Source organism: Nyctereutes procyonoides, unplaced genomic scaffold, assembly GCF_905146905.1.
Source record: "Nyctereutes procyonoides isolate TBG_1078 unplaced genomic scaffold, NYPRO_anot_genome, whole genome shotgun sequence".
Taxonomy (NCBI): Eukaryota; Metazoa; Chordata; class Mammalia; order Carnivora; family Canidae; genus Nyctereutes; species Nyctereutes procyonoides.
Genome location: NW_026575049.1, coordinates 26,025,108 through 26,051,488, shown reverse-complemented (window position 1 = coordinate 26,051,488; position 26,381 = coordinate 26,025,108). Strand labels below are relative to the sequence as shown.

General features: G+C 50.2%; 1 protein-coding gene across 1 annotated transcript in view; it reads left to right on the top strand.

The window, feature by feature from the left end:
* The first annotated feature begins 15,215 nt into the window (after positions 1 to 15,215).
* The window catches only part of FAM83F (family with sequence similarity 83 member F), a 34,156-nt gene continuing 22,990 nt past the window's right edge, over positions 15,216 to 26,381 (top strand). Inside the window, exon 1 of the mRNA XM_055329161.1 lies at positions 15,216 to 15,764. Coding sequence (XP_055185136.1) covers positions 15,273 to 15,764 — 492 coding nt within the window. The 5' untranslated portion in view covers positions 15,216 to 15,272. The remainder of the gene's footprint in view (positions 15,765 to 26,381) is intronic.

The window sequence follows — 26,381 nt, the reverse complement described above, 5'->3', positions numbered from 1 at the left end:
CAGTATTTACAAACCATATGCTTTACACAGCCCACAAACCTCATCCATTTGTCTGATTATGTGGGAGGACCAGCCCCAGTGAAGAGAGAGGGAAATGATTTGGCTCTGGCCTGGATTTTGCACCTTGAAACACTTCTCAGGAAAGCAGGGATAATGACAAGGGCCCTGTTTTGCTGGACAGTGTCTGGGTCACACGTCCGCTCAAGTGGGAACCGGGGTCTCTGGCCTGGAGAGGCCCACCGCACAGCGTGGGCAGAGCTTTGGATGTTCTATTCTACCCCAGGCCATTGGAGGAGCCTTAAACTGAGGTCCTAACCCAGCTTTCCCTGCACATCACTCATGTTGCTCAATTCAGAACAAAGCAAGAGTCACCCTAACCACTTAACTGGGGCCCTTAGGGACCAGGCAAAGAGGACAAGGAACAAACTGTCCACACTTGGGGGGTTTTGGGGAAGTGACTCTGCTGCCTAAGGGGGCGCATGGAGAGTTGCTTTCCACCTGACAGCATTTCAGCACCAGGGGTGCGTCCCCTTGCCCTCAGCGCTCCTCCCAGCCACACAATGGGGAAATGCACCCAACATCTCTGACTTCAGCTGAAACGCTGTGCATGACCCGGAGGCAGGGAACTTCCAGAGAAAGTCTGGTTCCTGTTGAACCAGTTCAATTTTTCTAATCACTTGCTGAGGCTCACTGCAATATCAAATCTCCGGTACCTGTCACCGCCCACCTACTTTTAGATGGTCTCAGGCTGATCCAAGGCAGGGCTTCCCAAAATGAACTTGCCTATGGATGGCCTGGGGAACGTGTTAAAATGCATATTCTGATTTAGTCCTGCAAGTCTACTGAGCTCTGAGGTGATGTTAACTCGGTCCATGGACCATGCTTTGAGTAGCAAGGGCAAAGAACAGAGAGCTAGAGAGCCACAAAAATCAAATTAGATCCTTTTGCTCGGGATATTCAGGCACCCTCCTCTGTTATTTACAAAGAGACATGCTTCAGAACTGCCATTATGACGTCATCCACGTTTGAAGGCCCAGGTGACTGATTTCAGCATCTCCATCAAGAATCAAGAAACTTCAGGACGAGAGGCATCCAGGTAAAATACAAACAGGGGTTTCCCAATAGTGATTCTTTTAAAGACAAGCAGCGGTTATCTTTGAAAGAAGTTGTGAAAGCTTTCTCAGGAAACCCTCAGACATGAAACGCATTCGCCTCAGGTGTGGTCCTGCTTGGAGGTGAGGGTATGGCCCACATGACCTCGGCACCGTTAGAGCAACTAACCCAGAGCAAAACAGGCCACGCGCGGGACAGATTGACCTGGGCGAGTACTTGCTCTTCACCTTGTTTAAAGTCAATGCTTTGGCCTGTTTATACCAAAACAAGGACACGGCAAAAACATGTTGTCTCAGTTCTTTTAAATACTTCTCAGATTCCTCCACGTCTCTCCATCACCACAACCACGCCACCAGGTCTCTTCCTGGGTGACTGAATGAGCCTTGACACGCTTCTCCCAGCAGACCCTCTTGTCCCCAGTGCATTTTCCAGAGAGATGCCAGAACGATCCTTGTCAAACATGAGCCTGATCACGTCACTCCCCCACCAGCCACCACGCTTGGACTTGCATCCAAGTCCCGATGTGGCCGTGTGGGGTCTGGCCCTGGCCTCCCACTGCAGCCTCCCCTGTGTCTCCTTGCTGCCTTCTCTCAGCCTCCAGACTGGTTCCCAAAGCCTCCATATCTATTGTTCCCTCTACCTGGCTAACTCCTATGCATCTTCAGGTCTCAGTTTAAGTGTCACTTTCTCAAATTATCCTTTCCTGACCCTCACCTAAAAGAACCCTTCCCTGGACTATGGTGGTTCCAGGTGCTTTTCCTGAATAGTGCATACGCTGGTCTGTTGGACTATTAGACCATAAGCTCCTCAGGGCAGGGATCATCTCTGTTTTGTAAACCATTGTCTGCCCAGCATGCAGCACTATGTTTGGTACACAGAGGCTCAACAAATATTTACTTAATGAATGAGCAAGTGAAACCTGCCTCAGGTCACCTATCATTCATTCTGTAACCCAAAGGTCCCAGTCCTTAGGGACCCGTAGGTGCAAACGAGGTAATATTAACATTGATGCTCAAGTTACAGTAGCTTTCAGCCACCTGCCCTCAAGATCTCCAGTTACTTCCAAGAGTCCAAAAGAAGGAGACTGGTATCTCTCATGTGTCTAAGCACCAGTCCACTAATGTCTCCTACTCTGGCCATGTTCCACTGTTCCTGCTGACACTGTCTTCCCTGATGCTGCCGGTCCATTGTGCATCACATCTCTATCTTGATGAAATGCCCCAATCCTTCAGGAAACCAGATCTGTCCTGTAGTTCCCATGGTCAAGGGGTTGGGGAAGAGGATGGGTAGAGAATGGCCTATACCTAGTTCTGAGTAGCCCTTGTCCCCGGGCCCCAGAGAGGCACTCCCTAGGTCAAGGGTCCCCCACAGTTCATGCCCTCCTCACTGGAGCCCTCTTTCCATCACACAGGACAGAGGAAGTCCCTTTCCCCCCATCTCTCTTGTTTGTCTCTCTCCCTGTCAGCCCTTCCTCCTTCAGATGAAAAGATATGCTCTTGTACCTCTTTGTTTGTGCAATAGATACCACCCACGGCACCAGGGGGATATGCACCCTGTTGTACAATCTGGGCTCAGCTGTAATTCATTCATTAAATCAACAACTATTTACAAAGCACTTCACAGAGGCCAGATGCAATGAGCCAGTGGGTCATCCACATTCCTCTACTCTCTCTGCATCTGTGCCACAGTTGCCCCCTCATTTCAAACCTCTCTTCACTCACCCCCAACCTCCCCCTACACACACTGCCTGGAAACTGCAATGCTCTCAGAATCATCTCCCAGCCTCCAGGCTGGCCCCTCTTATCCAGTCCACTGACTACCAGAGAGATCTTATTAACATGCAAAGCTGACGACATCAGGCTTCTGTTCAAAAGCCTCCGGGGGCTCCCACTAGCTTTCAGGCTAGAGTTTAAACTCCCAAGCTTGGCACTAATGCCATTTTGCGATCTGACTGCTGCCTGTTTGTTCAGCTGCAATGCCCATCTCCCCCCAGCGTGAGTCATGTTGTTTCAGAGCTCTGAGTCCTTCCACTGGGTACTTTCTGCCTGGAACGCCTTTCCTCCACTTTTTTGTCTAGATCAGTGCTGTCCAATAGCACATTCTGGGACAGTGATAGGGAAGTTCTCGATCTGCTCTGTCCAATATAGGAGCCTCCAGCCACTCGTAGCCACAACTTGCAATGTGGCTAGTGTGAGTGAGTTAAATAGCGGGATGGGGCAAGTGGCTAACCTTACTGGGCAGTATTGATCCAGACAACAACTAATCACTTTGAAATACTTAGGTCAGGGCTCGAGTTCTCCCCTGGGAAAGTCATTCCAACTTCCTGGCTGCTGTAGATGCCCCTTCTTCATGTTCCTATTGCATCCTTGTTCTGCTTCCATCCCTATATTCAGAACTCTGTATTATGGTCAGTGATTCATTGAGCCTGTCTCTGCCACAGGACTGAACATTTTTGAGTGCATAGTTCACACAATAAATGGCTGATGCATGTATGCATCAGTGTACCGGTAAATATTTAAATGCCCTCTGAAGGAAAGCCCTGATTCGTTACATTTGCCAATTCTGTGGTATAAATATTCCTACCATGCATCGAGAATGAGAAGATAAGCCACAGAATGGGAAAAGATATTTGCAAAAAGCCTATCTGATAAAGAACTGTTGTCCAAAATAAAGCAAAGAATTCTTAAAACCCAATAATAAGAAAACGAGCAACCCAACTGAAAAATGAGCAAAAGGCCTGCCTATTGAACAAGCCCCAAAAGACACCTCATTGAACAAGATAGAAGATCACAAGTAAGCACATGAAAAGATCCTCAACATTACATGTCATTAGGGAAATGCAAATTAAAACAATGAGATACCATTACACAGCTCTTAGAAAATCCAAGGTCCAAAACACTGACAACACCAAATGTTGGCAAGGTTGTGGAGTAGCAGGAATTCTTCACTGCTGGTGGGAATGCAAAATGGTACAGCCCCTTTGGAAGACAGTTTGGCAGTTTCTTACAAAACTAAACATAGTCTTAACATATGATCCAGCAATCATGCTCCTTGGTATTTACCCAAAGGAGCTGAAAACTTCTGTCCACACAAAAACCTGTACATGAATGTTTATGGGTGTTCTATTCATAATTGCCAACACTTGGAAGCAACCAAGGTGTCCTTTAGTAAGTGAATGGAAAAATAAGCTGTGGTCCAGCCAAACAATGGAATATTCTTCAGCCCTAAAAAGAAATGAGCTCTCAAGCCATGCGAAGACCCATAGAAACCTTTAATGCCTATCACCAAGTCAAAGAAGCCAACCTGTAAAGGCTATATACTGTATGAATCCAACTATATGACATTCTGGAAATAGCAAAACTATTGAGGTGGTAAAAAGACCAGCTGCTGCCAAGGGTGAGGTGGGAGGGAGAGAGGAAGGGGTGGAACACAGTAGATTTTTAGAGCAGTGAAACTATTCTCTGTGATACTATAATGGTGGTCACATGTCATTACACATTTGTCAAAACCCACAGAGTGTACAAAACCAAGAGTGAACCCTGAGGTAAGCTATAGGCATTGGGTGATAATGACATGTTGATGTAGGTTCACCAAGTGTAACAAAGGCACTGCTCAGATGGGGGATATTGATAATGGCGGAGGCTGTGCATGCGTGGGAACAAGGAGTATAAGTTTTGCAACCTAAAAAAAAAAATTAAGCTTATTAAAAAAAAAACAACACCCTCCCACCATGGATGATTTCAAGCCACCAACATGACATCAGTGAACTGATGTGGGGAAGAGATGTGTGTACAATCGACTCTCACAAGCAGGGAGGAACCAGCCTCGGCACAAATGCATGAATGAATAAGTGAAGGAAGAAAGGGAGGAAGGATAGAAGGAAGGGAGAGATGGAAGGAGGGAAGTCTACAGTCTGCAAGAAGCTGGTCCTGCAGCTACAAATCCAATTTCAGTTCCAACCTAGGAGACAAAGGACCAAAGAGTCATATCTTTGACTTATTCAGGAAGAGGGACACTTGTCTCCTTTTGGTCTTTTACTTCTAATACCAAGCCTTGTCCAGGCATCTACTGAGAGTCCTGCTCAGACTAGTGGAAAGTGAGTGAGCCTGAGGCCATGAAAGTAAGAGTATCCATCAGGAGGATGAAACCCTGACCCAAAGTATCTTGAGCAACAAGAGGTTTATGATATTGCATATAAGAGGGCCAGAGATAGAGCAGTTCCTGGGCTTGCTGAGTTCAGTGATTCAACAACACAATCCTCTGAACATCAGTGGTGTCTCTTAGTGGCCACTGCAGTACCAGACATCCAGTGCAGACTAACAATGTCCAGTAAAGAAGAGGCACATTCTGGGGCACCTGGGTGGCTCAGTCAGTTGAGCGTCTGACTTGGATTCAGGACATGATCTCGGGATTCTGGGATAGAGCCCAGTCTGCTTTTCCTTCTCCCTCTGTCCTTCCCCCCTACTCATGCTCGCTTGCTCTCTCTCTCTCAAATGAATAAATAAAACCTTTAAAAAGAAAAAAAAAAAGAGGCACATTATCTGCCAATTTTTTTTTGTAACAGAGGAGCCTGAGTGGCTCAGTGGGTTATGTGTCTGACTCTTGGTTTTGGCTAACATCATCATCTCAGGGGTTATGGGACTGAGCCCCACATTGGGCTCCACACTCATTGGGGAGTCTGCCTGTCCCTCTCCCTCTGCTCCTTCCCCCACTTGTGCTCTCTCTCTCAAATAAATAAATAAAATATTTTAAATATACAAATAAATAAATTGGTGAGAAAAACCTTTCCCAGAAGCCATACAGTAGCCATTCCCTTGGATCCCATTGACATGACTAGATCACATGCCATTCCTAAACTAGCCATTTCCAAGAGAATGAGACCACCATGACTGGCTTAGACCAATTGACGGGACTCTATAGGAGGCAGAACCTGAGAACCCAGGCAGAGCCCTGCCCTAAAGGAGGAATTAGGTGGGGTAGGGTGACAGTGGGCAATGGCTATCAAGACCCAATCTACAGGAAATGTTAGAAGAAGATGCACACATTTTATGATCAGGCCATTCCATAAACATTTCTTGAGAAAGGTAAGGAACAAGAAGGCAGTGTGAGGCAGCATAGCTCCCTAGCTTTTCCCTCAGACTCACATGCATACACACATACACACACACATTCTCTCTTCCATCAGGCCTCCATAGTGGAATCCCACATGCAAAGTAAGACAGCGTGTCAGTGGGGACAGTTTCCATGCTATGCACAGAAACCAGAACTGTACATAGTGAGGCCCTGTGTCTACTGTGAAGACCGAGGCCCCAGCCAGCCAGCTCTGCGCCAGAGTCCCACAATAACACTGATCCTGGCATGAGACTCTCCTACACAGGTGCTTCTGGGTATGGCTCTATCCAGGGTCATTTGTGGCCATGTTCTGACGTGGGCAATCCCATTTCAACAGGACTGAATTCCCCAGGGTGGGCAGCACATGGTGCCTCCCTCCCCCTGCTCTGACCTGGTTATGGGGAGTTGCTAGGTAACTGTTACGCAGCCTCTGCTTCCCACGCTGGAGGAGGCTTGGTTACCATGGCAAGTCCAGATGAGGTGGGGGATGCAGGGGAAAGGGAGCACTGGTGGGGGCTCCATAGCCTGGACTCTGTCCTCGTTTGCTCAGGGCCACTGGAGATTCAGGAAGTCTCTTCACCCTTCTGTGCCTCATTTTCCTTGTCAGTAAAATAAAGTGCACTAAACCACTGATGCATGCAGATGGCATATACTAAATAAACACAGATCATCATACTCCTCTTAGGTAAGAATGACTCAAGATGAGTGTAGGAAAGGAATGGATTGAGTTGTGTTTAAAATAAAATGGAGAAACTAGCAAGCCAGCGTCTCTGGCAGGACACATAAAAGTTACAGATTCTCCCTACCGTTGACAGAAATTTAGCTTCTGGAATTGATACTCATGAATCCCTGGGGACTCCCTGGGTCCTGTCACAGGCCCAGCTTGCTGGGGCCAACTCCTGACTTGTGGGGCTCTGCACAAGTTTCTAGGATTGGCTCCTTGATCCTACCCTTGATCTTAGCCAGTCTCTTCCTTCATTTCTGCAGTGAGATGCCTCGCCAGGCCTGTCTGCAGCAGCCAGCTCCTCCCCTCCCCTTCTCGTCCTGGCTAGTCCCCTTCCAGAATCCAGACCCCTGCTGCTGGGATCTCCTAGCACTGGTTGCCATCCTGCCTGTCTACCTGCCCGAACCTCCCAATACTGGGCTGCTGCTCCCTTCCCCCACTCCGCTCACCAACACTCCATTGGCCTCATGCCAGGGTCCCTGATGCTGCTGGCTCATAGCACCAGCACCATCTGATGCCCACTGTCACCGGTGGCCCCTGTAATCCCAGAAGAGAAGCTGGACCCCACTCATCTGCCTTCCCCAACTTCCTCCTTGGACGCTGCCTTCAGTTTAAAGTCTTGGCTGCTCCTTATTCTTCCTCTGCCATATACACGTGGCCAACAGGGTTATATCTGAGTGTGGCTCAGGACACTGGAGCCATATCCACTCCTACTCCACAGTTGAGTTTCCCCATTCCTGGTCAAGAGCAGAAAGAGGAATTCACACCTTGTACAGAGGGTATGAGAACCAGTAGGAGGTGTTACACGGCCAGCGGCTTTTCAGTTGCCAGCTGTGATCTGGGGCACTCTAGAAACTCCTAGTCCTGTAGAGAAAGCCCATCTTTGAATTATGCGCCCCAGAGCCCCCTCCTTTCTAGCTGTCCCCTGCTTCCCCTGCAGGCAATGTGGAAAGAGTGGAGGAAGCACTCTGCCACTGACTCTGTGAGCCTGGACAAGTTACTTGACCTCTCTGAGCTACTCTAGAGAACCAGAGACAATAACACAAAGTGGTCATGAGAAGTAAACAGAATCATAGGAATTGTTTGGTGAGCCCCAGCAAAGAGAGGGCGGTCCCACTACACCTTCCACTGTAGCAGAAACAGCCTTCTGCACCCCACCTAACCCTCCTCGACGTGTTGTTGCAAAGGTCTCCTCTTCTTAGAAACCTGCCTGTCCTGTACTCAGCCCTTGGCAGGGTAAGTCTCTCTGCACCTATCACACTGATAAACCTGCTGAGGTAGTAAATCCCCTCCCTGGGCCTCGCCCACCCCCTTCCAGAGGACAGCTGCCCTGTAACAGTGGCCTGCAAGGGACAAAGTGCTGAGGGTGTTGGCCAAATAAAGGAGTGATTCTTCTTCTTTTAATATTTTACTTATTGATGAGAGACACAGAGAGAGAGGCAGAGACACAGGCAGAGGGAGAGGCAGGCTCCCCGAGGGGAGCCTGATGTGGAACTCGATCCCAGGACCCCAGGATCACACCCTGAGCCAAAGGCAGACGCTCAACCACTGAGCCACCCAGGTGCCCCTAAAGGAGTGATTCTTGAGGGAGAATGACAGGCTGGTCCTGGAGCTGCCATTACTTCCTCTGGCTGGCCTGCCCGCCTCCAGGCTCTCCGCTACTTTATACATCACTCCATCCAGATAGGGCATTATCTCTACTAAAAACATTCCCCCCACTATCCCGGGCTTGAGATTCACGCTGCCTTCCAGAGCTGGGGGGTGAGGGAGAGGCAGGACCTCTGGGCTACTCTCTGCCCTGAACTGTACCCTACATATTCCTCCTCTGGTGACTGGGCATATCGGTCCTCCACCTGCAGTGCCCCTTCCTCTCTATTGCCCTCTGTCTACATCCTAGCCAGCCTGCAAGGCTGGGGAAATGCCACCTCCTTCACGAAGTCCTCCTTGATCCCACCCTCAGAGAGCACTTCTCCCTCTGTGGAACTGTCTCCTGCCACTGCTCTTCTGACCTCGCCCTAGAGGGATCGGTGGGCAAAGGGCCTAGTCCCTAAAGACAGAGATGAACAAATACTAAATATTCCAACCCAGGTCCCTTGGTTGGGGTCAGAGCTGTTTTAAAATTTGCCTAAAAATGTTTCAGACACACCCCAGTTTGTAGCACTGCTAGCTCTTGGGAGGGGGAGGCGGTTCTCGGCAGTACTTTGCCCTGGGGGGGTGAAGATTGCTCAAGCTGCACACACTGCCTGCATACCAGGGCACACGGCTCCCGGAACTCTGTGCAAGAAAGAAGTGAGAGATAACCCCATCCCTTCCCGTGACTTCCTTCTCAACACCTCCCCAGCCCCAGAACTGGAGCAGCCAGCTTTCTCAAACACTGCATGTTGTCAGAGCACACCAAGGGCTCTCTCTGCCTCTGGCCGTCCCTGCTGGGACATCCTGCCATTTCCCAGCTCACACACCATCCGTGGCTCCCAACTGCCAACAGCACTAAGTTCAAACTCACCCTGGAATTCAGAGATTCAAGAACTTTCACGGAGCAACGTCTATTTCTGGCCTATTCCCTCTCCCTGTCCTTCCCCTCACCCCTGAAACATCCACATGTATATACTCACATATGTGTAGTCACCTACACATGTGACTGTACACACATATATACCTGTATATGTGTATACATATACACACATGTACACACAAACACAAGACAAAAATACACTTACACACACACACACACTTACACAACAAATCTAACGTGTTAGTTTAGCCTGTATTTGCCTTGATCATTACATTCATTCGTTCATTCACCGGTTCCACATTCCCTCGGGGCCAGGTCCCCACCAGAGCTGGCATGCAAATGTGAAGGGCACAATTTCCCTCTTTCCCCCAGGAGTGGTTTCTGCCTCCAGTGCTCCCTTACCACCCCAGCTCGAGGTTCACCTCCCTGGAAAAGCCTTCTTAAGTTCTCAGCCCCGGAGTAACTATCTCCGCATGTGAGTTCTTATAGCAGCACCATGTAAAAGAACTCTCTGTGACATTAGAAATGTTCTGTATCTGCACCATCCAGTGTGTAGCCATTGGCCCCACTGGTTATTGAGCACTTTGAATGCAGTCACTGTGACTGAGGAACCGCATTTCATACTTTTAATTTATTTTTTATAAGATTTTTTTAAAGTAGGCTCCACGCGCAATGTGTGGCTTGAACCCATGACCCCGAGACCAAGAGTCACATGCTCTACCAACTGAGTCAACCAGGCACCCTGAATTTCTTACTTTTATTTAATTTTGGCTAATTTGCACTTATTTATTTATTTTTAAAGATTTTATTTATTTATTCATGAGAGGCAGAGACACAGGCAGAGGGAGAAGCAGGCTCCATGCAGGGAACCCAGTGTGGGACTTGATCCCAGGACCCCGGGATTATGCCCTGAACCAAAGGCAGATGCTCAACCACTGAGCCACCGAGGTGCCCCAAGTCCCCAAAGTTTTACAACAGGTGTTCCTGACACAAATTCCTACAGAGGAGAAAAAGTCAGCCCTGGGAATCGTAGCTGATATATCATGAGGTGGGCTATTTTGGGACTCGAACTACACAGGAGGGCCTGGGAAATACATGTGCAGGGAGATGAACACAGCTGCAATTAGCATTAACTACAAGGTGTCGCATCTTTACTGCACACACAGCAGGCAGCACGCCACGGGGTGGGGAAGGTGAACAGGAGCCAAGGTCCCAGGTGGCAGGGGGCAGCAACTGCCAGAGGAGGAGACACCATTTCTTAGGAAGGCACAGTCACCTTGGGCAAAGTGGCTTCCGAAGTTGGAAATGCAAGCACAGTAGGCTCCACCTAGCTCAGGGAAACTCCAAACCAGGACTGGAGGGACTGGTCTGGGGTCAAAGGCTTCCAATCCTAGGGTGTCACCACCTCATGGAATGTCCCCAGATGCAAAGTCGATAGAGCCTGTGCCCAATAGGAATAGATTTCCCGGTGGGTAAGCCTTTTTAGAAAACTCAGTGATAATGCACAGTGTTTAGCTGTGTGGGAGGGTGGAAGCCCAGATGGGGGGGTCAGGATGCATGGACAGGTGCCCCAGCATTTCTACTTGCCAGCTGATAACCTGGAGCTGGTCCTCCCCTCCCCGCCCCCCGTCTCAGTTTATTCATCTTTTTTTTTTTAAGATTTTATTTATTTATTCATGAGAGACACACAGAGAGAGAGACAGAGAGAGAGAGGCAGAGACACAGGCAGAGGGAGAAGCAGGCTCCATGCAGGGAGCCCGAAGTGGGACTCCATCCCAGGTCTCCAGGATCAGGCCCTGGGCCAAAGGCAGCACTAAACCACTGAACCACGCGGGCTGCCCAAGTTTATTCATCTTTAACCCCTCCCTGTAATCCCCTTTAGAGTCTACTTCACCAGATTAGGGGCAGATCAAATTGGATAATTTTATGTTAAAATGCCTCCGTAGCCTGCAACCTCTCTGAGAACGCTAATGCCATCACTTACCCCTGCTTTGTAGAGACAGCTGTGGGCATATGACTCCCAGCTAAACTGAGGCAGCCACCAGGGCAGCTAGCTATTGCGTTGGATTCCTCTTTTTTATTCCCAGTGGCAAGCATGTTATCTAGTACACATTAACTGCTCAAAAATGTTAGCTGAATAAATAAGTCCTTGGTACCCAAAGGGGAATATTACAAAAACACCACAGTGTGTTTCCTATCGGTTACATCTAGGAGGGATCTTTTCCAATGTCAACTGTTACTAAAATACTCTACTCTGATTCTAACCTTCTGTCCAATTCCAACTTATGTCACACAACATTTGTGCTTCTTTGAGAGCAAAAACCATGTCTTAATCACTGCACTTCAGTGTGAGCTCCACATGAGCAAGGACTGGTTTTGTTCAGAGCTGAACTGCTGCACCTAGAGTAGAGCCTTGTGCTTTAGTAAAGCTCAATAAGGATTTGTAACTGAATGGTGTCTAACCCAGAACACCATGCTAGGCATTCAGCGAATGAATTCAGCTGTATAAAGAAATTAGTAAGCAAGGGGAGCACTGTCTCTTACTAATGTTACTTCCTAACATTCTCAACTGAGGCAGTATAGTGAGGTGGGTGGGTAGGCAAGCTCTGGAGTCAGATGATCTGGGTTTAAATCCTGACTCTCCTAATCATTAGCTGAGTGATCTAGAATAAACTACTGAACCTCTCTGTGCTTCAGTTTTCTTACCTATAAAATGGGGATGATAATAATTTTTAAAATAGGAGGGACCCCTGGGTGGCGCAGCAGTTTAGCGCCTGCCTTTGGCCCAGGGCGCGATCCTGGAGACCTGGGATCGAATCCCATGTCAGGCTCCCGGTGCATGGAGCCTGCTTCTCCCTCTGCCTATGTCTCTGCCTCTCTCTTTCTGTGTGACTATAATAAATAAATTAAAAAAAATTAAAATAGGATTACATGAATTCATTTGAAGGATCCATAAAATAATTAGCACAGTGCCAGGCACATAGTAATTACTGTTATTTTTTTAATGAACATATCAGCCTCTTAATAACCTTCTGTGCCTCCCCTCTAGCTACAGGATAAGATCTAAAATCAAGGTCCTGTGACGGCTGGGTGGCTCAGCGGTTGAGTGTCTGCCTTTGGCTCAGGGCGTGATCCTGGGGTCCCAGGATCAAGTCCCACATGTCCCACATTGGGCTCCCTGAGGAGTGCCTGCTTCTCCCTCTGCCTATGTCTCTGCCTCTCTCTCTCTCTCTGTGTGTGTTTCTCATGAATAAATAAATAAGATCTTTAAAAATAAGTAAATAAAATCAAGGTCCCCACAATTTGGCCCCAATGTCCCTCTCTTCCAGTTTCATCTCCCTACGCTTTAACACTGATGACCCTTTACTGGCTTTTCCGCTAGGCCAGACACTCCACTAAGCAGTAATATCTATTCACTTACTTCCTTTTTCACAAGCCCTGTAAGGTAGGACTTTTTACTGCACACATTTCACTGAAGATGCGACCAAGGCCCAGAAAAGGGAAGTAACTTTCCCAGGGATACACAGCTTATCCCTAGAAAGTGAGATTCATCCCAGGACTTCCTGACATGAAAGTTCACTCTCTTATTCACTGGCCTCTTGAAATCCTTGCTAGGCAAAGTGCGGTCTATAGGCCAGTGCTACCAGCATCACCTGAGAGCTTGCTAGAAATGCAGAGTTTTGGGCCTCACCTCAGACCTACTGAATCAGAATCCGCATTTTCACAAGATCCTCCAGGCGATTTCTATGCACAGGAAAGTGTTGGAAGCAATGTTGTAAGCCACTTTCTACCAGTCAGACACAAAACTGATTAAATCAAATACCACATCTCAGCTAATCCCCACAACAATCTGGGAGGTATTAGGAAATCACCATTGTTATCCCGTTTTGCAGATGAGGACACTAAGGCTCTGAGAGCTAATGATCTTGACCTGAAGCCACATGTGCCTGATCCCAGCATGATGCTCTGGCTATCTCCCTCTGCCCGGAGGGTCTTCATTTGCTCTTTCCCCTTGAAATCTTCTCATCCTTTAGGCTCCACTCAAAATCCCCTCCTGCTGGGTAAGCCTCTCTTATCCACATCGCATTGGACAGATTTATTTCTTCCCTCACAATCCCCACAGCTCCCTGTGCATACCTTTTTCTTGGCCCTATTTCATTCTGTTTTAAAGAACTATGTACTAAGTGCCTACCGCATGCCAGGCACATAGTAGGCATTGAGTAAATGTTTGCTTCCAAAGCACTGCTGCTTGAGTTTATCAGAGCACTTTTGTTACACCTGTGTTATCCCCCCACCTCCCCGAGTTCCTCTACGCTCCCAGGGCATAGTCTAGCATCTCTTAGGGCCTCAAAATCTTTAGGAAGTGAACTAAATGGTCTTCATTGTAAAGATGAAATTTGCCTAAAGATGAGTAAAATGTTTGCCAGAAGTGAGGCCTTGCAGTTCCTAAGGGTGCCAAGGTGATAGGCATTTCTCTGCCCACCACCACTGATCTTTGGGCTGACACTGGTGCTAGAAGCAACTGCTGTCACAAGAGTCACAGATATTTGAAAATCTAACCCTCTCCCCCCCACCCCCCCACTGTCAAAGGAAGGCCCAGAAACAGGCAACTTCTTCAAATTCCCTGCAGTTTAGAATCAGGTCCCCAGTAACCTTCTGCCATTTCACAAGGAAAAAGGGCAAAGGTGACTGAGATGTACAGCAAAGATCATGCAGACAACAGAGAAGCTAATAGAGCCCATGCCCTGCCTCTCCTTTTGCAGGAGGCCTGGTTAGACCACGTGTTTCAAGGCCTCAATTTCCTCAGCTGTAAAATGAGGGGGTTGGACTAGTTTCTAATGCTCCTTCCAGCTCTGAGATGCTGTGCTATAAAATGGGAGAAATGTGAACCTTTGGTTGCTATGATCTGAAAATATTTTGAATGTAGAGAATCAAATTGTACAGCAGTGCATGAACAAAATAATATGTTAATGACTAAGAAGATTGTATTTAATCCAATGGGAAACAGCAGAGCAGCGGCTGCTGGTGAGATGTGTGTGTGTGTGGCTTCTTTCCTTGAGCTCAAACATGTACTTTGAATCACTAATATAGTAATCAGGCCTCTGGCAGCCTGTCTTGCCCAAACACACACACACACACACACACACAGTCACTTCAAATTAAAATGGGGCGGGGGTGGGGGCGGCGCGGAAACCCACCACTGCAGCTGACATCTTTGCTGTATTTGCATTTGTTTTACTTTTTTAGGAAATTTTTATCGTGGTGAAGGTCCTGTATTAGCTTCTGGAGCCCTCTGATCTCAAAACTGGGACACGTGGGCCGGGAGCTGGGGGTGTTGCAGGCCAACCGCCCCCCACCCTGGGCCGTCACAATCCGGTCGGGCAGCCGGGGCCCCCAGACCCCCACGGCGGGGAGCGGTCAGATCCACCCGCCGGAGGCACCGCGGCCAAGCACGTGCTCGCGGCCGTAACTGCGGAGAAGATGAGCGCGCGCCTGCCGCGGGTCGCGCCCCGCCAGGCGGCGGCGGGGGTTAGGTGGCCTCAGGTGCCCCCCCCCGCCCCGCGAGTTCCTGCCCGCCCGAGGGCGCCCGCCCCCCGCCCGCCCCGCAGGCCCGGAGCCCCCGCCCCCCGCCCGACGGCGCGGCTGCCCCTCCCCGCCCGACGGCCGCGCCCGCGCCCCGGCCCGCGCGGATTGGCCGGCCTCGCGGCCAGGTGAGGCGCCCCGCCCTTCGGCTCCAGGTGCGGCGGGGCGACCGGGGCCGCGGCCGGGGCCGGGGCCGGGGCCGGGGCCGGGACGGGCGGCCGCAGCGCCATGGCCGAGTCCCAGCTGAGCTGCCTGGACGAGGCGCACGTGAACGAGAGGGTGACCGAGGCGCAGGCCGCCTTCTACTACTGCGAGCGGCGGCGGGCCGCGCTGGAGGCGCTGCTGGGCGGCGGCGAGCAGGCCTACCGCGAGCTGGTCCAGAAGGAGCAGCTGCGGGGCTTCCTCTCCAGCCAGGAGCAGCGGGCCCTCCGCGCCGCCTGGAGCCCCTACGAGGCCGCCGCCGCCGCCGCCGCCGCCGCCCCGGGCAAGGCCAAGGCCAAGGCCAAAGCGTCGGCGCAGGCCGAGCCCGAGCCCTGCGAGTCCCTGGCCTACTGGCCCGACCGCTCCGACACCGAGGTGCCCCCGCTGGACCTGGGCTGGACCGACACGGGCGTCTACCGCGGCGTGAGCCGCATCACCGTCTTCACCCACCCCCCCAAGGAGGAGAAGGCGCCCCACCTCAAGCAGGTGGTCAGGCAGATGATCCAAGAGGCCCAGAAGGTAGGCCCCGCCCCCCCCCCCGACCTGTGCGACCCCCACCGGCAGCGCCTGGGACCCGGCCCCACCTCCGAGGCAGGGCCTGGGGCAGGACTACCCCGGGCCGCTCTGGAAAATGGGCCCAGAACCCCCCCTCGGGTCGAGGGGCTGGTGAGGCCTCTACAGAGGATGGATGGGAATGTGTTTGGCGAATTACAAGGTGCTGGACAGTTTGTCATTATTACAGTGTCCCGAGGGCTGGCTTTCCTCCGCTCTGGGCTTCTATTTCCTTGACAAGTTACTCTCTTGTAGGGAGAAGGGGGCTGTGGGGCCTTGTGGCAAAATGGGGCCACTCAGAGGTCTTGATGACAACCCATGGGCGGCCCAGGGATTTACACAACAGATCCCAAGCGATATTCTCATTTGGTTCTCAATCAGCCCCAAGAACTGGGTGCTGGGACTTCCCTACCCCAGCCGAGCTGTTCTTAGGAGGCCCCCAGAGTCAAGACTGGGCTGGCATTCACACCTCCTTGGGGGCCAGTACTAGAAGTCAAGCAGGCTAGAGTGAATGAAGAACTGTATTTTGAGCACCCGCTATGGGCCTGGCTCTGTGCTGGCCACTTTGACAAGGCACATAACTGGAATCAACAGCTGGGGCAGGGAACGCAGTGGTTTAGCGCCTGCCTTTGGCCCAGGGCACGATCCTGGAGACCAGGGATGAGTCCTACGTTGGACTCCATGCATGGAGCCTGCTTCTCCCTCTGCCTGTGTCTCTACATCTCTCTCTCTCTCTCTCTCTCTGTGTCTATCATGAATAAATAAATAAAACTTAAAAAAAAAAAAAACAGCTGGGGCAGGGGGCGGGTGCAGTGTGAGAAAGCTCGCACTGTGTCTACTCTGCTTGGGGGCTGACCTCAAGGGGATGTTTCCACAGTAGCTGGTTGGAATACTGATGGGCCAGTAGGTTGTGGGGCAGGGGGAAGAGTTTAATCTTTACTCTCTGCTCTTGGGTAGGGGCACCTGGGTAGAGTTGTCAGATAAAATATGGGACATTCCATTAAATTTGAATTTCAGACAACAAATAATTTTTAGTATCTGTATGCCTCAAATATTGCATGGGGCATACTGATACTAAGATGTGTGTTGTTCATCTGAAATTCAAATTTAATGGAGCATTCTCTATTTCTGTTAGTTAAATCTGGCTTCCGTGCACAGAGATTTGAGAAACACCAGCAATCTTTTGTGCCCAGTTCAGAGTATACAACAGGAGTGGCTTGGACCCACCCTTCTAATTTAACTGGATGGATGTGGTTGAGTCCTGTTACCCCTTGAGGCTGAAGTGGCCTGGGAGGAAAGACTAATCTAGAAAGACCAGTGGTGACGCTCCTCTTCCTGGAAGGGATGATGCACGTTGTTGGCTAGATCGGCTGCCAGAAGGAAGAATGAACTTTTCACTGTCCAAATGCCCCCCTCCCCCCGTAAGATGTTCCTCCTAATTTGCCTGAGCTTTCTTTGTATATTGCATCCTGCAAAAGAGAAAGGCAAGTGTGAGAAGAGGAGGAGAAAGGACAAAGGATAATAGTACTGTAAATGCTGTTCAGCTGGAGTAAGAGGTCAGGTCTCACGATGCAATCCTCAAAGCCTTGGTTCGTTAGTGCTTCCTGGGTGCCAGGCCCTATGCTAGTAATTTGCTTTCATTTTCTCTCTTGCTTTTCACAACAACTAGGTGAGATGGGGATTTGCCTTATTTTTTATTCTGAACAGTTACTTGCCAAAGGTCACACAACTAGTAAGTGGCTGTGCCAAGATTCGAAAGCCAAAGTCCTTGCCCTTAACCACTGTGCTGTCCTGCCCTGCTCTCTGATGGTAGTGCCCCAGGACTAAACCGAGGGGGGTGAATGGAGCTAGCTTGGTCACAACCTGGGGTACAGATTTTGTGTCCCTGTTAAAAGAGAAGAAGAGACAGGACCCCTGCCCACAGGGGCTGCCAGTCCCATGTGGGATGTCAGGAGTCTCCTGTGGAATGTAACGTTCTTCACTCTTTAAATGTTTAACAATAGAAACTTTAACAATTGTGAACAAATCCAATGTGTACATGTTGAGCTAGTAGTTATTTCCTGAGTGCCCACAATGTGCCAGGCGCCGGCCATAGACGCACATAATTTGTGGGTTTTGCCCTCCAAGAGTTAATTAACTCAGATACTGGGGGAGACACTGGAAGGAAAAGCATTGTTTTTTTTTTTTTTAACCTAATCTGGGAGGGCTTCCTGGGGGAGGTGAATTGCAGAGTTGAAAGGGGAAAGAGAAGGAAACTGGAATGGGCAGTTTTTCCATTAAGAGACTTGGGAGCAGGAGCAAGAGATTTTTTTTCCTTCAGAATAGCAAGCGCTATTGGGGGTGTCTGGGTGCGCCTGGGTGGCTCAGTCAGTTAAGTAGGCAGGCTGCCTTTGGCCCAGGTCATGATCTCAGGTCCTGGGATCAAGCCCTTCAGCAGGAAGTCTGCTTCTCCCTCTCCCTCTGTCTCCCCACCCCCACTTCTGCTCTCTCAAAATAAATAAAATATTTAAAAAAACAAAACAGCAAGCAGCTTTGGCAGGAGGAAAGAGCTATGGTGGTGGAAGCTAAGTACTAGGTGGGGCCTGGTGCGAGCATCCTAACACTAAGTCTAGAGCAGGTGAGCACACCCTATCAGAGGCAGCTTCTGAACCTATCTATGGCCCCTCAACTCCCAGGCCTCTGGGGGCCCCACTGTCACTCAAGTCTCTACAGCACCTTCTTCTCAGAGACCCCATGAAGTAGGCAGGACAGGGAGGTTGACCTGTTTCACAGGTCACAACTGAGGGACAGAGGAGGAAGGGAGTTTGCCTGAAGATCACATGGTTGGTGATGGAAAGACCCAGACCCCTCGCTTCTGCTCTAGAGGCTACACCCTTTCACCTCCATCTGCTCCTGATTCCCCCAGCTTGTTCAGCTGGTAAGCAACCTTCCAGGGCTGTTCCTCTAGACTTTCCCCCTTCCTTTTCACCCTGATGCCTTGAGGGAGTTTCCTTTGTCTGCAGGGGAAGTAGTCGGCCTGCTGCGAGGCCAGGTAAGGCAGGCTGAGATGGTTTCTGTGCTGAGATGAGGGGCTGTGGTAGGAGGCAAAAGGACATGCACCCATCCAGCTGTGTCCTGGAGAGTTCGTAGTTTATCTCATTTCATCTTCAAAAGACCTTCATGAGGCTCTATTGTCTTTATTCCTGAATGACAAACAGAAAACTGAGGCACAGGGGAGTAGGCAGGACTTTACCCACTGCCACAGACCTGTGAGGGCTTCCCACCTGGCCTCGGATCGAGAGAAGGGAGCCTAACTAGGAGACAGTTTGAAAATCTAGGGGCACCTGGGTGGCTCAGTGGCTGAGCATCTGCCTTTGGCTTAGGATGTGATCCCGGGGTCCTAGGATCGAGTTCTGCATCAGGCTCCCTGCAGGGAGCCTGCTTCTCCCTCTGCCTGTGTCTCTGCATCTCTCTCTGTCTCTCATGAATAAATAAATAAAATCTAAAAGAAAATCTGATTGAGGGTGAGGGGAGGCAGAGGGCACTGAGGAGACAGGCCAGCAGGTGTAGAGGTGGGACCTGGTGGACTGGGAGGAAGGCCTCCAAAGCGGCCAGTTGTGTGTGCTTTCTAGGCCTCTGTGGATGGCGGAAGGCCCTTGTGGCTGCACTGGCTCTGCTGGCTGTGCTGGCTAGCTGGCATTTAGACACTTGGCCATGTTTACTTGTGGGGTGCAGTTTTTCCTGCTGCCTTTTCCCCCTTGAATGATCTGCTTATTTTAGTGTCACTGAATGATGGACTTTGTGTAAGCTGCAGGCAGAAAAGGTGTCTTCAGGGACCAAGAAATAAGTTCCTGGCCTGTCTCATGCTGACAGAGATGACCAGGGGAGGTGGCTACTGCGGCTGCTCAGGTCACTGTGACTGCAGAGGGCCAGGAGAGACCTCAAGCCAGACCATGTGTAGACTGGGAAATTTTGGGTTCTTATGTACAAGAGCAGAGGGAGAGGACCAAACGGCTGCAGTTTGGGTAGGCTCGTGATTTGGAAGGAGCATGTTCATCTGGTCACTGGACAGATATTTCAGCGTTACTGTGTGCTAAGCACATTAGCAGAAAACAGGCATATAAAACACACCCCTGCTCTTGAGTAGCCAGCTAATCTACTAAAGCATCATTAAAATATGCTAAGTGCCTGACAGAGGGCATGGCAGCAGGGACATTATCCCAGACCCAGGTTAGGGAAGGCCCTTTGACGCTGAGGATCTGGCCACAAGCATGTCCAAACGCAACAGGAAGGCTGAGGTTGCACCAAGCCTCCACCCATCTTTGCATCTCCACCTTGTGCCTGGTGGCATCTGTTTTTGAGGCTCCTGCATGGGTTTAGAGAGGTCGCCTACAGAATAGAAAATTTACTGGCCCCCTACCTCATTGACTGACCCTTGACCTCACACTCCTGGGCCTCACACCCAAATGCACTTCACTGCCAACCACACAGTGAGTGCCTTGTGTCCTTTGAGCCTCAATCATCACATGAGGCAGAGTATTATCTTCATTTCTTCAGGGAGTCATCTGAGGTCCTAAAGGGTGAAATGGCTTGTCTTTAGACCAAAAACAAAGAGATTTTATAGCCTCTCCAGGTCTGTGGTCAGAATTACCAATGACTATAGAAAGACAGAAGATTACAGACAGAACCCAAGAGAGGGAGGCTGGTGGACCAGGCAGTTTTGATGAGCCAGGAGCTCTTCATTCCTGTTGCAGCAGAGGGCCAGACCCGCCTGGCTAATGGGAGACAGATGAGCATGTAACAGGCCTGGCCCTACCCCTGCCTGCCTGCTGATGGCTTTGTCTCCTTTCTTTCAGGACCCAACTCAGGTGCTGTCTCTTCCTTGGCACTTTATCAAATTTTCAATTCAAAAGTGACCATTTTGGGAGGCACCTGGGAGCCAGTTAAGCATCTGACTCTTTAAAAAAAAAAAAAAAAAGCATCTGACTCTTGATTTCAGCTTGGATCATCATCTCAGGCTCATGAGATCAAGCCCCATGTGAGACTCTGCACTGGGCATGGAACCTGCTTAAGATTCTCTCCCTCCCTCTGCCCTCTCCCCGAAACTCCACACCTCCCCCATCCCTGAGCTTATTCTAAAAAAAAAAAAAAAAAAAAAAGCCACCTTTTTGTTGTCAGACATGGCCCCTTGTTTGTTCCAGATTTGTGCCTGGCACATAGCTCGCTTTGGGAGAGCTCGTTTTATCCTCAGGGACTAGCAGCTTTGGAGGAGTGAGACCCCACCATATCCCCTGAGTCTCCTTTGCAGGGCCCCAGTGGTCACAGGCAGTCAGTATTTGTATAAAGGGTTGGAAACTGTCTCCGATTGGCCATCCATCTCTTTCCATCCCTGTAGAGAAGCAAGTGTCTGGAGAAGTCCCCTGTTGAACTGCGTGTTACCCAGGAGATTCCTTTCATCCCCATTGTAACAAACTGCAAAAGGGTTTGGGGAAAAGCAGCAGAGCAGGAGGCATGGTTAGAGGTCTGGAGAGTTGATGGGGGTGAAGACCTGGGGAACATGTGCCCAGGGGGTAAGGCAAAGTCTTGGGGTCTCTGGCTCACCATGCCAGGAGACACACCTTGCAGGTTGCTGTTTGCCATGAAGTAAAGCTACTCTCTTCCTCTATTAGCCTCGATCAGCGCTTCCCTCATTCAAGGACATCTAGCAAATAGTGCCAAGCCCTGTCTCTGTACTGGGCCCCATGCTGGGCACTGGGATATTGGCATGAGGTAGATAAAAAAACAAAAAGAAGTCTGATCCACCTAACCCTTCTTCTCTATACGAGTAACCATCCCACACAGACTTTGTTACAGAGGCACAGGGCAGTTCCAGAGTCCTTGTCCCACTGAGGCTGGTGGATTATGGTGCAGCTGCAGCTCCAAGGACTGAGCACAGCCCTTCCGGGATCTTGCCTCAGCCTGTCCCGGCACCCCTGCCAAGCCCCGAGCTCTTTGGCTGTTGGATTCTAAGCATCTCTCCTTTACGCTCAATCACTGATCCCAGGAGCCAGAATTTCAGAGCAATGGAGACAGCTTCATGTCAAGGTCAAGCACAGGCCTTGAAAGACCTTTAAATCGAAAGATCTTGGTTTCTGTCTAGATCTGGCCACTCAATAGCTGTGTTCCTTTGGGTAAAGCACTTCCTTCTCTGAGGCTCCTGATCTGCAAAATGGGAGGATGATCCCTAGATTCTGGATGGTTTTAAAAAACAAGGATGAGGAGGGGCACCTGGGTGGCTTAGTTGGTTAAGTGTCTGCCTTCAGCTCAGGTCATGATCCCAGGGACCTGGGATCGAGCTCTGCATCAGGCTTACTGCTCAGTGAGGAGCCTTCTCCTTCTCCCTCTGCTTACTGCTCCCCCTGCTTAATTCTCTCTCTCTCTGTCAAATAAATAAATAAAATATTTAAAAACAAAACAAGGAGGAAACTATGTATGAAAACTAAGGATACCAAGAATGTAGCCCACAAATGTCAATTGTTCTGGAAAGTACCTGCTGCCTTCTCAGCCTTCTTTCAGAGCAGGGGAGGGAATGTGGCCGAATTTCCTCTCAGGAAGTAGGGATACCACGTCCAGGAAATGAATTAGGAGAGTTAGGAGTCACTTCCCATTGTTGGGGCTGGGGACCCTGTGCAGGTGTATTTCCTTTTTCCTCCTTGTGAGAGAAGACCAGCTGCCCACTACCCTCCACCCCTCCCACTAACCCCACTGCATTTACCTGTTGGCCTTGCTTTGGTGGTAGCTGTTTGTCAGAGCAGCTGTCTGCCTGTCTCCACTGTCTGCAGGGCTATGGGATCTGAATCGGCAGCCACAGATCTTCTCTAAGATCTGCCATGGGCAGAGACAAGACAGGAAGGCATAGAGGTGTCCCAGTTCCTAAACTGGGCATCCCCAAGGGTGTTCCCCTCGCACTGTCATTCAGAAGGGCCTGACTGGCTGCAAAGCCCAGCCCAAAGAGCCTGAGGGCAGTCTGGAAATATCCTCAGGGACTAGAGCTTTCAGAGTTGGGCAGTGGGGCGTAGGAAGACCAACCGTGCTTCTCTCTGGAGGAGAAAGAGGCCTGGCTTAGTTCCTCTAAAATCTGACACTGAGTCCCTGAAACTCTGAGGATGGGTGTTTCCCAGGGAGCTCAAACATCAACAATGGGGCCTAAATAAAGGGGTACCTTCTTCATGACCTTCTCTTGGTTTCATGGGGAGCAGATCCAGGTTTGTTGGGTTGTGGTCTCCTGACCAGGCTACTGCCGAAGGAAGGAAGAGTACACAGTTGGGAGCTGGGAGCCTAGGTGTCCTCATTCTTGCTCAGATTGTCTCTGTCCTCACCCACTTGGTGACCCTGCCTCAGGTGTCATCTCTGCATCAGTAAATGGGGATAATTCTTGCTTTCTTGCTTTCTTTCACTAGTCTGCTGAGACTCTAAAGCAAGACTGGGAGACAGCTCTTTGAAAAAGATGAGTAATGTATGCAGATAAAACGGATTTCTATGAAGAGGGGCTAACGTGGTTGAAAGATGGGTGCTATGCTGTTTCCTTTAATTAATCCAATCCTCAGCCCCTCACAAGGGATGCACTGTTTTCCCAGAGGCTCAGAGAAAGCACAAGGTCATAGAATTCATAAGAAGCTAGCTGGGATTCCACCCGGGTCGGAGTTCAAGGCTTGTGTGCTTCTGCTACAAATGCCATTACCCTTGGGGATTGTCCTCTGGGACCACCTCTTCCTTCTGAAACTTAGAGAAAAAAAGGTGTATTTGTTGCCAGCCAGGCTCTGGGAAGGTCACAGACTAGTTTGAAGACAGACAAGTACAGGGCTGCTAGCTGCTCTGATCTGTGCCGACTAGGTGAGAAGATTCTACTTGGAGACATTGGGGCAGGTGTCACCTGGAAACTGAGTGCAGGTAGCTTCCAGAGACCTACACTGTCCTCTTAATGGCCACGCTCTGGCCCCCCTGGGGCTTGTGACCTCACTGAGCAGCTGAGGCCTTGCCGGGATTCCCAGCCACCACCCCTAGTCCTTCCATACTCTCAGCCCCTAGGATGCTGCCTCACCTTGGCTGGTGGCCAGATCCACCTCCCTTTTCTCAGAGTGTATAAGGCAGAGCCTGTTCTTGGGCAGGATTCCAGTCTGGGGGATGGGGGGAGGTGGGGAGCAGGGCAGAGTCCTGGCTGCCTGCCTGCCTGCCTGCCTGCGCTCCTGGCACAGGCTTGAGCAGCCCCCACTGACCTGAGTCACTCCAATGACCCCTGCTAGATCCTTCCCCCACTGCACCTCACCACCCCAGGTGCTATGACCAGTCAGCTTCAGCTGGAGCTGCTGCTGCCTTGTCTGGTTTTGTTTTTTCCTTCTCTGAAATCTGTGGAGTCTGTGGACTTGCTAGTGATCGCATAATCTTAGCCCTGGGTTAGAGCCTATGCTTTACTAATTATTACTCTCCCTGGACCAAGTTTCCAATAATCTGAAAGCTCCGCCCTGCACAGCTTGTGTGGTGGTCATCTTTCTGTTGGGCCCCTCGAAGTACTGCCTGGGCATGTGGCAGGCTCTGGATAAGTATTCTTTTTGTTCTCTCTTCTAGCAGTGAGTCAGCAAATGCTTGGGGCAGTGGCAGGGCCCAGGGTTCTTTAACCTTTTGGTGGGTCCTGGAGGACAGACTCTGAGTGTTCTTTATTCCCCTCCTCTTCCCTGGAGATGCCACATATGCGTTCATTCATTTAACATGGTGTTGGGGACCTACTATGTGCCCAGTTCAAGAAATATACAGCGGAATGAAATATGGAGCCTGACCTTGAGTCTAATAGAGGTAAAAAGAAGGCCTTAAGTCTGAAGGAGGCAGGGCATTTGGGGGAGGGGGTCAATGGCTGTTCTTAGCACTTCAGTGCCAGACATACACAGGTGCCAGCCCTTTTAGAATATATTATTTCATTTCATTTCCACAACAAATCAGCAACCTTCCGTTTTACAGACAAGGAAACAGGTTCAGAGGGGACAGGGTCACACGTCTGGTTACTAGTGGAGCTGCATGGAACCGAGTCTGATTCCCACGGAGTTCCAAGAGAGCAGAGGCCTCCCAGGAATTGACAGCTGAAGCAGCCAGTGTGGGAAGGAGGGTGAGGGGGCCATGTAAGGCCAGAGGCCACAGAGGATGAGAATTTACTTTATTCACTTTATTTGCTGCACTCCAGTGCTCTCCAGACCACCTTCCCCAACCACACGCCTCCCTGCACTCTCCTCTCTGGGGAAACCCTCCCAGGTAGCATCACTTGGCAGTTATCCTTTCTGAGGATCTAAGAGTTATCCTTTCTGCTTCTTAGAACCTCCGGGGTCACTGCCAACCCCAGTTGTCTTGCCCTGGTGAGTCAATCAAGAAATACCTCAGTAGGGATCCCTGGGTGGCGCAGCGGTTTAGCACCTGCCTTTGGCCCAGGGCGCCATCCTGGAGACCCGGGATCGAATCCCACGTCGGGCTCCCGGTGCATGAGCCTGCTTCTCCCTCTGCCTATGTCTCTGCCTCTCTCTCTCTCTTTCTCTGTGACTATCATAAATAAATAAAAATTAAAAAAAAAAAGAAATACCTCAGTAGGTACTTTCCGAGTCTTGCCTTGCTCTGCCCGTGTATTGTATAGTGCTCCCAACACCAGGCCAGTAACCCAGACCAGCAGCTGATCCTAAAAATCATCTGTGTATCATTTAATTTTTTTTAGCAGCTGATTTATCTTCCCAATTATGTTTAGCTTTAAGCTAATGTTAAAATGAGCTTGCATTGGATAATTTTCACTAATTAACACCAACTTAGTGCAGGGAAATCATCCCAGAAGCCCTCCGTGGGGCAAGGAAAAGCTGGCCTAGGATCTTAAAAAGAATTGCTATGCTTACTCCCTAGCGGGTCACATATGGTTCTTCGCGGCTAAATTAGTTGACCTTGCTCACGTGGGTACGATCTGCTTTCCTTCTCTGGAGAGCTAGGCTGGGTTTCTTACATATTGTCCCCTTCATCAGCCTATTTTGGGGTATGAGTGTCAAGAGGGTGACAGCCTCACAGGGTCAGATCAACAGAGAGTGGGTCCCAGTGGCACACGGGAGGGAAACATGACCTTGCAGGATCAGGAACAGAGACCAAGTGGTCTGGGAGAGGAAGCAGCCTGGCTGGGGTGGGATTAGGCTCCTGTGGCTACCCCTGCATCATGGGCATCCTAGGATCCTAGTGTTTAATGATGTCTAATTAGCTTGAAACAATGTAACATGGCCATAGACAGCTGGGGAGCCTCAGCTGACAAAGCACAGATACCCTGCTAGTGGAATGGGGGCAACCTGGCCTCTGAGCAGAGAGCAGGACTCCACTGGTCTTGGCTCTGCCTTCTTGGTGGGCCAGGGCTCTGGACCAAACTGTGTCCTTAGCATCCCGAGGGAAGCCCCCTACTGCAGAGGTGTTTTTAGAACATTTATAGCAGGTCAGGCTCTGGATAGGAGAGAATGACAGGTCCTGCTCTCCCCCTGCCCCACTCCAGTGCTCAGGACAGATACAGGCCTGAGCAGTTGAGCATCCTGGGAAGGGCACAGACTGCCCTAAGGGCAGGGG